This window comes from Physella acuta, unplaced genomic scaffold (assembly GCF_028476545.2).
Source record: "Physella acuta isolate Inbredline_101_S28 unplaced genomic scaffold, ASM2847654v3 ptg000571l, whole genome shotgun sequence".
Classification (NCBI taxonomy): domain Eukaryota; kingdom Metazoa; phylum Mollusca; class Gastropoda; family Physidae; genus Physella; species Physella acuta.
In genome coordinates, this window is record NW_026732090.1 from 376,696 (window position 1) to 394,650 (window position 17,955).

Below are 17,955 nucleotides of genomic sequence, written 5' to 3' on the forward strand. Positions count from 1 at the left end.
TACTGGAAAGTCATGTTGAATGGGGCTGTTTCGTCTGGAGCCTTATGAGTCTTTATTATTGACGGTCGTCTTTTTGTCGGTAGGGTTAATGAGAGGAGCCCTTTTATTGGGAGCCTAAATGACAGAACTTAAGTTGGAGCTGATTATATGCTTAGTTTATCAATAACATTTGTAAACTAGAATCTATAGAATATATCTGCTTAAGAATTATATTGAATATGATGTAAACCTAGATCATTTTTTATCTACCTTTCGCCTCACCAAGTTTAAAAATAGCTTTACCCATTTTCTATAAATAATTTAGGTACACACAAACTCTTGACGTCAGTATGCGAAAATGGCGGAACCGGAGTTGAATGTTGACAATCTCATAAATCGTTTGCTTGAAGGTTGTTTCTTTATTTATAATAATGAACTAATAACATCATTAGTGTACTCACATTTTAAAATACATTTATTTCATGGTTCTTGTTCCTTTTAGCCAGGTTTCGAAACTAAAATAGATAATGACAAAAGTTAAAAAGTGCACTAGATCTAACTAGATTTCTAGATCTCTAGATCCAACTTCCAACAAATAACAAAACTCTACAGCTCTACGGCAATCTACGGTAGAGTGGTACACACTGTATTCAAACTATGACTTAAAACTAAAATATTAGGTAATATGCCTGTAGCTAGAGTGTGGGCTCTAAAACTAGAAGTTTAGAACATTCAACACACAGTACTGATCTGTCACTAAAATCTGGATTGATGATGATTGATTGATAATGAATTATTTTATTAATGATAGAACTAGACCTAGATAAATAGAAAAGTAGAACAAACTAAGTCTTACTAAGTCTTAGTCTAAGAATCTTAATTTTAAATTAATTTAGAATCTAGAAATCTAGAAAAAAAGTGAGGTAATTTTTATGGCCGATGCTAGCCGGAATAAGATACGCATGCGCAATGGAGAGAAACACCAACCTCTAATCCTATCCCGCCTAACCCTAGCCCTAATCCCTAATCCTATCCCTAATTCTAACCCTAGCCATAGGTCACTGTGCATGCACAGAGCTATCTTTTGCTGACTAAGTGGAGACATTGGGGAGACATTAAAAACCATAGGTCTAATGCTTTTAAAGTTTATAAGTATACTACTAAAAAAAACCATTCACATTTATAAACACCCAAAATGTTACAATCTTCAACAAGTAAAACAAATATTTCTTAGAACATTTTTATGACTTTTTTCTCATAAAATTTTTTCTTTTTGCCTTTTTTTCTGTGACTTTTATCTGATTTTTCTGTCCTTTACTGTCTTTCTCTCGAGTACTAATGAACTAGATCTAAATAATAGTTGATTATAGTAGTAATTAGTAATTATTTATTAGGCTTAGATGTAGTTCATTAGTTAGTAACGCTATAAAGAGAGCCAGTAGTTGAAGTAGAATGAAGACTAGAATGTAGACAGAAACTATGAGAGACATTAGAGCAGCCTTGACTAGTTTTGATCTTATTCAAGAATCTAGATTTAAATCTAGAAGGGAAATACAATTAAATATCAGTTTAAAAATTCTTCCATCATCTAGAATTATTTAAATCTAGTTAGAACAAAAATAAGATTAGGGTAGTCAAGTCTTACACCAAATACAAGTGAGAATCTAGATCTAGAGTCTAGTATATCTATCTACCACTTATCAATATTATCACTAACTTCAGAATAGATTTCTAAGTCACTTGTTCTGTTAATTCTTCTATGTCTTTCCAGGATACTCATGCTAATAAAATAAAAACTAAACATAAAGTTTATTAGCTTAACTCAAGCTAGTTGCCATAGAAACCATGAAATGGTGTGAAAATTAACCGCTTTGTTTAAACCATTGTCAAAACTCATTGCAAAAAGCTTATATACTATATTTTCTTTTTATGAACAGTCAGAGGATGCCGGCCAGGAAAAACAGTGCAGATGACAGAAGCTGAAGTTAGAGGCCTTTGTTTGAAATCAAGGGAAATCTTTTTAAGTCAACCAATTCTTCTAGAGTTGGAAGCACCTCTTAAGATTTGTGGTAACAGTTTTATTCTTTCATCATGTAGATCTAGCAGTAATAGTGTTATGAAAGTGTTTTTTTTTTCAGTTTTGGAAAAAAAATACCTTTTTTTAAACATTCATAGATTGGGATAACAAATTTTTAAAATTATTTATCAACATAATGTGTAGTTATGTGAAATTGAAAAAGACAACAGTTTAAATTTTTAGCGCAATTTCCATTCTGGAGAATTGCGTTTATTAACCCGTCATTTCTGGATGGATGGATGGATGAATGTATGAATGTGTGTCCGCAGCTTTAAGTCGTATCTCCTCCTCAACGAAGCAATATCGAGGACTAGTTCTAAAAGCAATTATGTTAAGCAAGTTACGAGGATGAGCATAGGCCATAAAAATTCCGGGTTTCTTTCATGGTTTTCCCGGAAAAGCCAAAAAAACCTCGAAAAAATGCAGTTTTCGGCCCATATCTCGGCAACCAGACCACTTAGCGACTTGAAACATTTACTAATCGATTCCTGTCATAATTTAGAACAATATTGCTGAAGAAAGTTTTCAAAAATATCCTTTCATTCGGTCACAAAAATTTTTTTGAATTAATTAAAATTTGGACCGAATTAGTAGGCATGTTTATCCAACCACACCACACGCGTCATCACGTTCAATAGCTGCGCCATCACGTTCAATGGCTGCGTCATCACGTTCAGTAGCTAGGCGCGCAATGGTTTTTAGTCATGTAACTCTATTGTAAATAAAACATGTATTTTAACCAATGGTCTTACTAACCCTGCTGTTGATTTACGCTACGACAGAGCTATTTTTAGATAACATAAGGAAATTGCGCTTAAATGTCACTAGACTTTTTAATTAACTTGTTTTTTTAGTATCTTTAAAATTTGATTTTCTTTTATTTAAGCCACAAGTAGCACATACCATATGAATGATATTGTTTTAAAAATCCAAACAGGTGATATACATGGACAGTACACAGATTTGTTAAGGCTATTTGAGTATGGTGGCTTTCCGCCAGAATCAAACTACTTATTTTTGGGTGACTATGTGGATAGAGGCAAGCAGTCGCTAGAGACTATTTGCCTTCTACTAGCCTATAAAATAAAATATCCCGAGAACTTCTTTTTGCTTCGAGGTAATCATGAATGTGCCAGTATCAACAGAATTTATGGATTCTACGATGAGTGTAAGTATATGTAGAATTTCTTACTCCAGTTAAACTTAAACCCATCTCTTATAAAATAAAAAAATAAATGACAACACAAATTGAACTTTAAAAAAAAAAACTTTTTATAAAAAGGAAAAAAAAAAAACTTAAAATATTTTACATTTTAGTTTTTTTTATTACCGCTTTACTTTAAAGGATGCATTTAGTTACATGTGTAGGGAAACATTTGTAGTGGATATTTTAAGAAGTTATATTAAATGGTGCTTAAGACAAAACCTTAACTTAGTAATGTAAAATATTTGTTTTAAAATCCTTTATACCTAATATTTAGAGATAGCTTGTTTTTAATATATATTTATAGTAGAACTTTTTAACAAGATTTGCAAAGTTGATACTTTGTCTAAATTTATTTCTTTTGTTTTAAGGTAAAAGGAGATTTAATGTACGTCTTTGGAAGACCTTTACAGATTGCTTTAATTGTCTGCCCATTGCTGCAATTATTGATGAGAAAATATTTTGTTGTCATGGAGGTACAAATTCTTTCATAATAAATTAAACTTTTTTTATTGGTAATTTTTAAAAAGGTGTGATATAGCTATTTAAATTTTCTGTTGACATTAGAATAGTGTATGATTTTTATTTAAAATATATGTTTCCTTGTAGGCTTGTCTCCGGATCTCCAAACAATGGAACAAATTAGACGTATAATGAGGCCAACAGATGTTCCTGATACTGGTACTCTTTTGATACCTCTCTTTGTTTAGCTTAAAAGAAATAATATGACAATCAATATTGATAAAAGCCACATTTTTCTATGTACATTAGTGCTTTTTTATATGTTCAACATTTGTAGATTTGTAACTATTTTAAATGCAATTAATGTGTCTTTAGGATTGTTGTGTGATCTGCTGTGGTCAGATCCTGATAAAGATGTCCAAGGTTGGGGTGAAAATGATCGAGGTGTGTCCTTTACTTTTGGAGCTGATGTTGTAAGCAAGTTTCTCAACAGACACGATCTTGATTTGATTTGTAGAGCACATCAGGTAACTTACAGTTTGTCAGGTATACATAGCTGATTAAGACATAAATAACTATTTGATCTTTATCATATTATTATAACTACCCAATTAAAAGAGCAAACATAATTGTTTATCTTTTTAGGTTGTTGAAGATGGCTATGAATTTTTTGCGAAACGCCAACTTGTCACACTGTTCTCTGCACCTAATTATTGTGGTGAATTTGATAATGCTGGAGGAATGATGTCTGTAGATGACTCATTAATGTGTTCATTTCAGGTATTTTTATTAAAGAAATCCATTGAAAAAAATTGCAAGCTAGTTTCTTAACATCAGGAAATTGTGGGATGGCATGGTTGGATGGTGGGGGATTAGATTGCTTAGCAGAAAATTTCAAGTTCAGAATCTAGACTTGAGCCCACCCAGCTCTGAATGGTACTTGAATTGTATTGGGGAAAACTTGGGTGGCTGGACATAGTGCAGAAACAGATGAACTCCATGTGTCTTGGGCACAAACAGGAAAAGATGATCATTTATCTAAGCATTTACACTTTAAATTGTATGTTTTTAAAAAACCTATTTGTAAGTAATGAAGATGTTATTACAATTTCAAATTAATCTTTTAAGAAAGTTTTTTTTTATTAAAATTAATAAGTTTAAAATGATATCACCAGATTCTAAAGCCTTCAGAAAAGAAGGCCAAATACCAGTATGGAGGATTGAATTCGGGCAGACCTCAAACGCCACCCAAAGGACCACAACAGCAAAATAAGAGCAAAAACAACAAGAATTAATTGTTCATACTGACCTAGTGCCTTTCATTTAATGGCAGAGATAGATATTTTTTTCAATCAGTGGAAGAGGAAATGAAGCATCAAGAGTATTTCAGACTGAATTTTTTTTCTGAATCATATTATCTGTACTATATTTAATATTTATTTCAATAAAACATGTAATACTTTATTTTCTAAAGAAAGGGTATCATAACATGATTGAAAAAAATATTTTTCTCATTGATACGTGGGAAATTAATATACTAGAAGTGATGCACTGCTAATGCAGTTTTAATGAAAAGTCAAGTATTTCATTATAGCTTACATCATAATTAAAAAAAAATATGTATAAAGCATTTACTGGCATTTCCTGTTATTTGCTGTATCTGCTTTTATTCTGCTGTTTAGCATATTGCATTATTGTCTTTCATAAATAAAATCTAAATTCATTTACTGTGTTTAGGAGACAATTGGTTTTCAAGATATCATCTTAAGTTTGTCAAGTATAAATAATTTGAAGTAGTATTGATTTATAGAAACTGCCTATTGTTTTAATGTAAATTTATCAGATATATATTGCTACTCTATCTAGCAGCGTAGTACTCTTGTCTAGGTACCCATGAAAAGGTGATAACTTGTTCAGGGTTTATCAGCTTGTCACCTTTATTGTACCACTGGATTCAATTGAGTTTTGAGAAGCTAATGTTTAAATTATGCTTTCAATATTAACAATACATTAAATAGTATCTTTGATTTTTGTCATCATTAAAATCCTTAATAATACTAGTAGATAGAATATTTTTTTTTAATGATCGAACAGGGTTAAGCTGATTAATAACTTTTTTATTGAAATAAAAATTGCAATTTTGATGTGTTTTATTTCATTCAGTAAAATATTCTTTATTTGTATTTAAAGGTCATGAGTAAGTTAAATACTTGATTTTTATAGTCTATATGTTCCTAAAAAACCCAAGTTTTTTTTTTAATATTAGTGAAATACATAGTTTTTAAAGTGGTTTTATTACAGAAAAAATATAAAATGATCAAAAAATGTGTGTATATGAATGTATATTTGACTCTGATTGAGATCTGAGATGTATGCTGTTGATTGCAACACTAATAGTTGTATATGTCTAGTGTAAAATTACATTGGTTTATATGAGCTTGAATGAGACTAAAAACACTACAATTAATTATATTTTCTTCTCTCTTTAGTATAGTACTTAAGTACCAGCAATTTTAAGAGGCTTTGTTTTACAAGTGTAGTAAAGCTTAATCTGAAAATTTGTCACTAATTGAAGCTTCTCATTAATTAAATGCTGTGATATGTTAAAAAAACAACTAAATGCTTATCATGTTTAAAATGTGTTAAGAAGTGAAAATTGTCTGAACATCTCTTTAAGGGATTAACAAATCGTTATGTATGTATAACTATGTTTGCACAATGTTTTACCATTATTTTAAAATCTGGAATTTAAAAAAAAAAATATGTTTAAATTCTTGATACACAGATCAAAGGCACATTGTCACTAAAATTTAGCTTCAAATTTCAAAAGTATAAGGGGTTTCCTTACAGTGAAATATTTAGTCAAGATTTAAGCTTTTAAAATTTCTTTTAATTCTTTATCTGTTAATCAATAGAAATAATGCCAATTTTAAATTCCTAAACAGATGCTTCATTATTATCACTAACTATGCAATTTCATTCTGTGTTTATTGTTTGAAATATTAAAGTTCTGAATCTTTGAACATAGGACACATAACTTTTTCAAGTATATAATGCACCATTACAATTTGTTTCAAATCTGATAATCTAGTTGTAGTAAAAATCAAACTAAATGTCATTTAAAATGTTTTGATGTCATATTCTTCTCAAGCAGAATTGTGTTTTTGTATTCCCTTTTAAGTTACAACTTAAAATCCAGATCACTAGTGGTTTGTTTTTAAGTTGTAAGTATTGTTTTATGTTTAAGCAATAACTACCCATTTGTTTGCTGACAAGCCTTATAACATGTCCATTCATATAAAAGTGCACCTAAAATTGTTGGTCAAATATTCTGAGAGACATGGCAAATGAAAATTTTAGGTCAAGCTAAGTTTGAGATTTCAGGGTGCTTCATTTTAAATGTTTGTAAATGCATGACCTATGCAATGATAATTTCTAGTGTTGAATATTCTTTCAGTAGTTTATATACTAAGCTCTAATTTTTTATGGTTTTTAATACTTGAAATTTAGATTATTTAATATGTATTTGTATATGTGTATGTCTAAAGATAAACATTATAAGTGAATGGAAAAAAAAAGCAATAAACACTAAAAAAATATTATTAGATTACCTTTTATCTAATTGCTGTTTTTTAAATGGTATGATCATATTTTCAATAATTAATAAAGATGTTTAGTAATGTAAATTTTTAACCTTAAGAAAATCATTCATTTGCATGACATTCTATCAATCATTTATCATTATAACCAAATGATACACTTGCTTTCCTAACACTTTGCCCCTTTATGAGACTGTTGTAGAGTATTTGAGTGACTGTGTACTGCTATATGACAATTAGCTAATGTGTGATTTTCTCAACCCTGCTCCTTCTACAAACCTGCCCAACTCACAGCTATTGCCATATAGAACTAAGTGGGTCTTAAACAGACTTGTCCTATTTCACATTTACTACTGTAGTGTTTTGAAAAAACTTTTTTTTGGCTGTACAGTAAATGAAAAAAAACTTCTACAAGTTTTATATTTTTGGTGTGATTCTTACCTCAGGAGCCAGTTGCTTCGAGGTGTCAAATTTTTACTGGAGCTTAATTTCTGTAAAGATGCATCAGTGACTGTTGGGCAGGTATAGGCTGTTAATGTTTTCTAAATAAATATAGAGCATGTACATGAATTCTTTTTTACCTAAGTTGTTGCAGTTATTTAAATTTAGGTTTGTTTTCAGTTGGTTTTCCATTTTAAGTCACTGGCAGAAAAAAATAAATCATTTTGATGTTAGATTATTGTATCAACAGTAATTTTAAATTTGTATTAAACAATTAAACATTTGTATGTATTACAAACATTTGTTTATTTATTGTCTATTGTGTCAGTATTGAAGTGTTTTTTGTTTGTAATTATTTACCTTATAGTTAGTATTTGCAAGATATATTTTGATGAAGCTGGTCATAGAAATCTTAAAATACACTTATAAAATTACATTTGAAACTAAAAACTGCAGTAGCTTAGTAAAAATATGTAAGAATACTGCATTAAATCAGTCTAATCAGTAAAAATGTGTTTATCATCTATATATATAATTCTCTTCTTGGAGACGCTAGAAAACACCTAACTGTAAGCGCGCTCCCTACAACCCCACCCCTACATGGTCTGGTGAGCTGTGGTTCACGCTAAATGTTTACAATCATAGAGCCGGGTTTAGTGACGGCTATTAGGGGCAGATAATTTACATTGAAGCGATTTTAAGCCTAGGGGAGGTAACTAAGAGGAGGCTGCTTTCACAGAGGGGGGGGGGGGGGGGTGTAGAGTAAGGGGTTGGGGTAAGGAGGGTGGGGGTAGTATCGTCCTTCACGACCTACTGATAGTGTTATAAAGCAGCATTAGTACTGTCGAATTCACAAATTATGAATTACTGAAAAGTAGAAAATAAAACAACTAAATAGAGGCATATGATATGCTGCGGGTCGGTTCGTGTATCAAAATAGGTAAAATAAATATATGCATCATAGTTGTAGCCCTCTGGTGAAGGTTACCTGCCAGAATAGGAAATGTTGAATGGGAGGGGAGGTAAACCTGGATAGGTTAATCACAAAATCCTTACACATGCCATAACTTTGTAATGTTATGTTATTTGCTGATAGAAACCTGCTTGAAATGTTAATATTGTGTTTCACCTATAATTTGCCAACAGTACTGATGGCTATGAATGTTTATATTGTGTTTAACCCATTATTTTCTGACAAGATTGCTGGCTAGACATGTTGATATTCTGTATTTTATGTAAATTAATCAGAGTTAATTCCACTAAAAAAAAACATTTATAATTCACAGCACACCATGATAAGCTTCTAGCCTCAGCATTAAATAATTGAAAAGCAAAGATGAAATATAAATAATTTATTCTCTTATAAAATCAGAGTAAATAAAATTATCACAAATGTATTCCCACTGTAGTTATATGACTAACAATTTATTTTTAAAGCAATAACAATTAATGTAAAATATATAGGAATTATAATACTAAGTAGAAAGCTCTAAAATAATCACAACTTAAGTACAGTAATTTAAAAACTAAAATCAACAGTAAATACATCCTTGTCTTAAATAGGTAACAGTAATGAATTATGTAGTATAAGGAATGCTGGTACAGCTGTGTGTTCAAAAAATTAACATGGTACAACAGTGCTCATTTAAGTATACGACATGTAGAATTAGTGCTTAGTAGTGTATACATTTTATCAAAATCAAAGCTGAACTCCAATAGCTAAAATAGTGTTTTTAAAAACAAAAAGTTTTTCTCCTTGGATTCACATTTTTAACTAGTCTTATCTAAGTAGTTCAGTCAAAATATGATAAGTAGTGAAAAGTTTTTAAAAACCTAAACTTGATTGTAATACACTGTACAGATACCTTTCATATAACAATCTATGATGTGAAGCTTCCCATTTTAGGCTGTGAACTGAAGGTTGTAGAACTCTGGCTCAAAGAAGTTGCAGTCTCCCTTTAACATAATGTGGCTGATGTGGTCAGGTTGGATTCTGTAGGGGAAACTTGTATAGTACTTCCCATTTACATATACCTGGTGGGGAAACAGATAAAAATATGTAGAGATACATACTATAACATGTAGAGATACACACTATAACACATAGCCAAGTTTTTAAAAGTACGTTTCTAATTAGCAACTAATTTAAGAAATTATTCAAGGTACTTGAGAATCTTAAGAACTTTAATATTTTATACTTACTTTAAAGACATCAGAGGTTAACAGGATGTTGACCTCAAATTTATCTTCTGCTACAAAAGGAAAATGAGATTTTTCTTTATGCTTTTTCCCCCAATCACCATCTTTCAAATCTTTCGTGAGAGCTTTCTGCTTTTTAAAGCGGATGTTAAAGTGAAAGGCTACATCACAGCTGTAGTTGCTGTCATCCCCACACTGAAGGTTTATGTCAAATTCTTTTGCATCTTTCTTTGGTGTGCCACATACTGTGACCCATGTGCCTTGCTGAAATTTCCCAGGAATGTTGTCCACAAATGGGTTCTCCTTGATAAGAGAAAAAGATTTTTTTTTAGTCTAAAAAAGTTCAAGTATGCGATAAATGTAAAATTTTTATGAAGCTAGTGTTAAATGAATATTTACACTTCAATCGATTAAAAAGCATAAGCTTTGTGAAAGACGAGAAGAAGAAAAATATTTAGATAAAAATAAGAAAGTTGTGTTTTCCAATGTCTTACCACTCTCCTTAAAAGTTTAACCTCATAGATATGGGCCTCACCACCAACATTGATACTTTTAATGTCCTCTACTTTGCCTCTGGCTTGAAAATCAGCAAACTGTTTCCCATTGACATAAATCTGTGAGTGAAGGATGATTAAATTAATCTGCATAGTTCAAGTTACAGATGACAATGTGATTGCTTACGCCTGAGGAATTAATTTAGCAGAGAACACTTTGTAAACATTTGACCTTTGAAACAATTTATCATTTCATTATAGATACCAACTTTAGATATAATATAATACAAGCAGTACTTAATATAGCTGCCATTAGTTCCTAGTTTAACAAAAAAATTTAAAATGCAGCCTTTTTACACATATTAAGAATCAATTTTCACAAATATTTGACATATAATTCCATATTACCTTAAATTTATTACTTTTATTCACAAATTCCACTTCAAATGGCAGTAATTCTGTAAATGGGTTTGGAAGTTTATGCCTTTCTTCAGCCCCCCAGCCACCATTTTGCCTGTTATTCAGTACCACCTCCCCTTGGTCACGTCTAGGATTGAAGTGGAGAGCTATGTCATCATTCACAGAGGTGCCATAGTGTAGGTTGACTGAAAACCTGAAACAGAATTAATTTAAAGTAGGTCAAACGCCAACTGTAATTGTCTTTAAATTGTGAAATTAATAACACAAATTGTTATTTATTAATATAACATGAGCAAAGAAAATTATGTTCATTTGGTTAAATAATTAGATTTTAAAATAAGAAGATAGCAGTACTCTTAAAACATATTTTTTTAAAGTTAAAAATAGATGTAGGCCTACATAGGGCTCAATTAAAAACATTTCAATAAGTAATTATATTCTTAAAAGAGTTATAAAAAAACTATAATTTAAAACCATGAGTTTAAATTTATATCTTAGTACCTCTTTCCTTCTGGGTAAAAAAATCCTTTAGTAATAACGAGATCACTTTGTTCAAGGCCTGAAGGGATAGTTTTTATGTAATCAGCTGGCTGTGAAATATAAATTATTTAAATTTTAAAAAAAATTTATATCATATGGTAAAAACTAATTTATTATTTATTTTTGTGTTGTAGATTTAGTAAAAAGGCATTTTTTAACTCTAGGTAACACAATTACCAGAGGTTTGTCAAACTCCACATCCAAGAGAGTGGTATCTCCATTAATGCTGATAAACTTGATATCATCAGCAGGAACACGAAACTTGTATGAGGTGTAGAATGACTCATTCACATAGATCTAAATAAAATATTGTTTTAAAATATGGGTATACATGTTAAGTTAAAAACACAATAATAATTTTATAAAATGATTTAAAAAAAAAAAACTATTCACAAATTGACTGAAGTGCATAATTCTCAAATTCCATTTAACTATCATTAAAGTATAGGATCAACAGATGACTTTAAAAAAAGAATTAACAGTTATAAAAAAAGTCACTAACATTAAACAATCCATCCCAAGCAATAAACAGAACATCGTAGAAGTGACCTCTTTTAAAGGGAAATGATTCTTTCCCCCTTTCTTCTGCCTGCCAGTCCCCAACTTTGGTGTTGAGCACAACATCCTCTTCATCTTGTCTAGGGTTAAATAAAACTCCAACAGTATGTCCATCTGGATCTGTGTTAAAGTTGATCTCAAATCTGTGTTACAAAAAAATGTAGGCAATCACAATTGAACAGCTTTTAGAATCAAGCAACAAAGGTGAGACAACTAAGAAAAACACAGGTAAACAACTAAATAACAAAACATAAACAATTGCAATACAAGTAAGAAAACAAAAAAATAATGTAAGCAACAAATAATAAAGCAACATGAACTAAGAGACAGAAAAAAAATCACCTGTTAGCATTGTCATTGACACATCCCCTCACTCTTATTGCTTTACCTGGCTTTAAACCACCAGGTATCTCGCCTCGATAAGGCAGGTGCTTTTTAGATTATATAAGATATATATTTTGTTAAAACATAATCACTAGAAAGTCTTAGATTTTATCTGAAGATTATATAAGATATACATTTTGTTAAAACATAATCACTAGGAAGTCTTAGATTTTATCTGAAGATTATATAAGAAATACATTTTGTTAAAACCTAATCACTATGAAGTCTTAGATTTTATCTGTTTATTACTTGTACTAATACAACATGAACCAATCATTTAACCTATAACTTATATCATGAATGTTTCTTTTGATTATATTACAGCCTGCTAAATTTTCATGCACAAAGCAATTATCATTACCATACATATTTTGAAAACTACATACAGAGGTATTCTGGATGGTAGCCTCGTAATACTCAGCATGCTCATTTAGCCTCAAGTAGTTGACCTCCTGGTGTGGTAGTCGATGTTTGTATTGGATGAAAAACTGACCGTTCACCATAATGTCATATGCATTGGGCCCCACATTAATTCTAAGGGTAAACTTGGAGCCACCGGTAAATGGGAATGAAGGAGTGTCTCGCTCCTCCCCCTGCCAGCCGCCATGATATGTGTTTCTTACTACAGTTTTCACTGCTAATCTGGGGTTGAAATGAAGTGCAATGTCACAGCCATCTTTGTTTTCCTTCTGCAGGTTGATTGAAAATCTGAAACAAATTTTTTTTGTCCATATCAAAACCTTATACATGTATAAAAATTTCAAATGAATCATACAAAATGGCTGCATAGAATAATGAACAAAATGGAATGCTGGTTTGAATTTTAAAATGATTTAATGTTTAAATCATAAAACCGAGTAACTTAGTTGTTTCCTAATACTACTATATTATCAATCAATGTTTTTTAAGCCAAAATAATGGTTTCAATATGGCAGGAAACAGATTGGTACCGCAAAATGCATATTCGGTCTTCGCCGTTCATAAACTTTCTAACCAGACATCGTTCGGGGATTTTGTTTATACTGATAAATAGAGCAAGGTTTTTACAAGCTTCGTTAGCAACATTTTTGTGGAATTCGTTTTTTATGACATTTTGTGCCGCGGCGAAGGATGCGAAGTATGCAAATCTAGACGGAATGGATCTACTTGGAAAGTACGTGTACTGCACTAATGAGGTAAGAAATAATATTTTGTAAAAATAACTATTATTTTTTTATGGATTTTTCATTAGAAATGATTGCTGTAAATTATGAAAGTAAAAAAAAGTATATTTGAATGCGTTTTTTACTTTAATTTGAACAAAATGACTGCCGAAAATTACGACACATCGGCGTCGCTGAAAGCGGGAATTTCAGTTAATTTTTTACGGATATAAAATTGTATTTTTTTACTCCGAAGCATGTATTTAAATAACAGTTAAGTTAAATCTATTTAATTCTGTAAAATATAATTATTATTTTGCCGTAGATACTTTTTTTTATATTTTTAATGATTTTCTGTCGCGGAAAATCGGTATTCGCACCATGCACGCACACGTAGTAAAACTAGACTTATCTTTAAAACACGAGAATCTTGAGTACACTGCGAATAACAAAGTTTTTAAATTTCAGTTTACTTTTGACTTTAAGCCATTTGTTTTAAATCGAAATTAATTGATAATGTAATTATTTCAAAGTAAAAATTTTCCGTCGCAAATTGGGTTCTAATCTTCGCCCACTGAACCAGCCTACGCACGACATTCGCGCGAGTCTGTTTCTTCGCAATAGTCTGTATAGTGTCGAGGGCTAATTCTAAAAAGAATCGAGTCCTTACTAATCCAATGTTTATTAAAATTAGGTACAATTGTTGGAACGCATGAGAAATAACAAATTAATATTTCTTTAAATCTATAGCCAAAAGAAAGTAGAACTTTATAACTCTGTAAATTATGAATCGAGTGACGGCTGTCGTGAAAACGGGAGCCATTTTACTCTTTTTTTTAGGGTGACCTACTTTTATTATATAATTTTAAAATTCATCGATTTGATAAGCAGCTGAGTAGCTGACTACGCATGCGATATGGCTGGCACGTTTTGGGATAGGGATCGAGTACACCATAGAATTTTTTTTCTTAGAACTAAGCGTATTTTTTTTTTAAATCAAAAGATACTTACATATCAGTTGTTGATTTCAATTTCATTATAGATCTAATCACTAACTTCAGTTTTTAAAAGTGATTTTGCTTCTAGAACTAGCGTATTTTCAAAATTACGTAGATTCTAAATCTAGATCTATTCACTTACTATTTGACAACCGTGTCAGTAAAATGAGGTCACCGCTTCCAGATTCTTAGGTTTTAATTATGTTTGTCATTTTGATCTATTATAAGTAGCATTAAAACAACTGCATCTATTATCAACATTGTTTTTATATGCCAGTTCTAAATATACATTCTGTTCATTACCAATTCTAATGAAATCGTATCAGGCCCTAACACCCTGTTCACGTACACTGACACTACACTTGAATGACGCCACAGACAGTCGTAACTTTAAATTAATGTTCAAAGTACTAAACAATTATAATTAGCCATGTAAATGCTGCAACTATATTAAAAATTGGCATATAGACATATTTTATTAATTATGTTTTTATATAGACCTTCTATATTTAACTCTGTTATTTTTTTTCTTCCCCAGAGTGTTTCTAAAAGCCAGAATTTTAAAGGGGAGGGCGGTCGTTTTTTTTCTCAAGAATAATTATAGAAATAAGCTATAAACTGGTATATTTTGTCAAGTTTGACATAATTACAAATAAATGTATGCCTAAGTGACATTTCTGTGTAATTATATCGTTAATTTTGTGAATTTCGTGGATTTTTGGACCTCACTACATTTAGATGTAAAAAAAAATCTCAGTTGAGTGAGTGTGGTTAATCTACATTTTGAACGTGATGTAAATGTCTAGTGCTATTAATTTTTATATTTTTGAATTCCTCGATTGTTAAGCAACAAAATTGATATATAATATGTCAATATTTGTTACTTTGAAAATTGGCGAAAATCGACCCTAAAAGTAGATGCTTGAGGGTTGAATCTGTTTCCTGCCATATTTTCTTTCAATTGTACACACAGCTAGAAGTTTGTGTTGTCATAATTTTTAAAAAGAGTCCATGGTTTACCCATCTGAACCTTCTGGAACTCTGCCTCGAACGAGAATATTGGCCCCCACATGCAGTCCACCGGGTATGTAGCTGTAATCTGGATTGTTCTAGAACAGCATGAAGATATTAAAAACAGCTGCTTAAATGAATAATAAACAGTAATTTAATGATTAATTTTTGTTTGAGACTCAATAATAAACAAATAATGTTTGTAAAAGGAGTTTAGCATTAAAAAAGAACCTTTTTATAATAGGGATTATATAACAAATTAACAATTCTAGGAACTACCCCCATCCAGCCCACAACACACAACATCCATAAATGATATCACACTTCCTTGGGGAGGGGGGGAGGTTCCAACATGAGATAATATGTGAATGAGCGGGGGAGGGGGTAATTTAATAATTGTAAATTAATAATTTAAAAAAGTATGGTGTCTTTTGAAAGAAAGAATTCAAGGCCAGCTAGAGATGTGTACAAAGTTAGGATTTAAAAAAATCAACAGACAGTGTTACTAGAACACTCCCATACACAGAAAAAATAAGCCCCCTCCCACTACACATTAAAGCAATGTACTGTGTATTATCAATTGAAGGTATTTATTCAAGTAGGGCCAACTGTGCAAGGCTCAGTCAACCATTACTTTACTAATACTGTTTGTTGAAAAGGTGAAATGGGCCATTTATTTTACTTAGCTGTGTCATCGTTTTTGGGTTGTTTGCAGGTAACATTCCTGACCCAGTATTCACAATACACAAGCACCTGTGTGCTGGTTAGGCAGTAATGTGAGAAGTCTGCCTATATAGGCTTATGGCCTATATTATTCAACACTTGTGTAACTGTGATTTTTTTTATTGTTAACCTCAAAATTGGGCTATTTTTGTTTTCCATATATACTGCATTCATTAAGCACATGTATAGGTTTTTCTACTTGCCTAGCCTATAGTATAAATTATAAAATATAAAGTATGAAGCCACTGTCTGTGATAAAAAAAAAACTTTTAACTTACAAATTTGGTTTTTCTAAGCACCATCCTTTGGAAGACTTGATTCAGATTAGATGATATGAAAGCTAAATTACACTTTCAATCCTGCTAATTTTAATTAATAAATATACATTAAACTCTCTTCATCAAATAAATAGCTAATAGGTGTTTGGTAATACACTTAGTATTAATAAAATGAGTACTGGCAGTTGGCCATTGAGATTATGGGGGGGGGGGGGGGAGAGAGAAAAAGTCAGCAGTAATAAAGTGATGTATGAATGTACCAATCCAACTTTAATTACTATAATAGGCCCACTACATGTCATGATGTTGATGTAGACCTTTACTATATCTAATAGGTCTATATAAAACTAGATAATTATAATAATGTAATAGTAAGTATAGGGGGAGGCTTAACATAAATAATTTTTTAAAATTGTAACATTAATTTATACAATTATATAGGATAATATTATTAAAAATTGGCTATTATTTAATGACTAACAAGTGAAAATAATTTTAGCACAACTATCTAGACCTAGTTAGATCTACATGAGGATGAAGACCTAAGGCAAAGCTGCTTTAAGTACTATTGAGTATTGTTTTATTATTAGCAAAGCTTCAATAGCAATCTCATCTTAAACAACAGTTGTGAGATGCTTGCCTAACTGGCACATATAATTGTCCGTGGTATCAGCCTACAAACATCATGGAAGTGCAGTGTTGTTTTATCACATCAATATTGCCAGAGAAATCAACATGTTATACTTCAGCAGCAATTTTTAGAATATAATCATATTTTATGTTTATTGTTTTATAAATAGTAAAAGTTAATGTGAAATACTAACGTTCTATACAAAAGTATTTTAGTTGGTATTTTACTTAATTAATTAGATTATGTTGTGACCAGCACAAAAAAAGAATGTTACTATTTAGTATTATTATACTATAGGCCTATATGCAATTATTAAAATTAACTAGAGTCTAATTAAATTATGTGTGTAACGTGAGGCATGAGCGCCTTTATTTTATTTTGATTAAGAAAATATTCTTATATAATATATAACTAGGTCTATATGCGTAAATGAATTTACCTGTAAGTCCAATGTTTCTAATGTTTGAAGAAACAGAACACAAGTCTAGATAATCTCCTCTACCGAACTCCACAAAATTCACAAATCGCTTGAACCAGCTTGTCTCCCTTTAATATAGGATACCGAAGTTTTTCTTAACAAATGGCCATGACCCTTAATGTCAATACAGTGGCAAGGGGAGGGGTGTGTTACTACCGGCTACGAAGGTTTGGTTTGGAAAATCCATTGTTATAGATTTCGTATAGAAAAATACTTAAAATATTGTCTTTAAAAGGTTTGAAAGACTAGAGAATTTTATTTTTTTGAAAATTCTAACACACTTGCTCTAAATAGCATTATTAAATCACTTATCTATAATAATAGTTTCGCTGTCTCT

The 17,955-nt window shown here is 30.8% G+C and overlaps 2 protein-coding genes across 2 annotated transcripts; one reads left to right on the plus strand and one right to left on the minus strand.

The window, feature by feature from the left end:
• Window positions 1-304: 304 nt before the first annotated feature.
• Window positions 305-8,062, plus strand: LOC131946820 (serine/threonine-protein phosphatase PP1-beta catalytic subunit). Its single transcript, XM_059307793.1, has 8 exons — window positions 305-389; window positions 1,917-2,048; window positions 2,994-3,224; window positions 3,632-3,736; window positions 3,870-3,941; window positions 4,098-4,249; window positions 4,368-4,502; window positions 4,898-8,062. The coding sequence occupies exons 1-8, from the start codon at window positions 338-340 to the stop codon at window positions 5,015-5,017; spliced, it is 999 nt and encodes a 332-aa protein (XP_059163776.1). The 5' UTR covers window positions 305-337; the 3' UTR covers window positions 5,018-8,062.
• A 1,037-nt stretch (window positions 8,063-9,099) lies between these two features.
• Window positions 9,100-17,691, minus strand: LOC131946817 (galectin-4). The gene is made up of 12 exons (XM_059307791.1): window positions 17,580-17,691; window positions 16,510-16,590; window positions 15,518-15,606; window positions 12,744-13,065; window positions 12,316-12,404; window positions 11,918-12,116; window positions 11,593-11,712; window positions 11,377-11,465; window positions 10,864-11,068; window positions 10,456-10,575; window positions 9,965-10,264; window positions 9,100-9,796 (listed from the first exon to the last, which is right to left on the minus strand). The coding sequence occupies exons 2-12, from the start codon at window positions 16,531-16,533 to the stop codon at window positions 9,665-9,667; spliced, it is 1,689 nt and encodes a 562-aa protein (XP_059163774.1). The 5' UTR covers window positions 16,534-16,590; window positions 17,580-17,691; the 3' UTR covers window positions 9,100-9,664.
• Window positions 17,692-17,955: the final 264 nt, after the last annotated feature.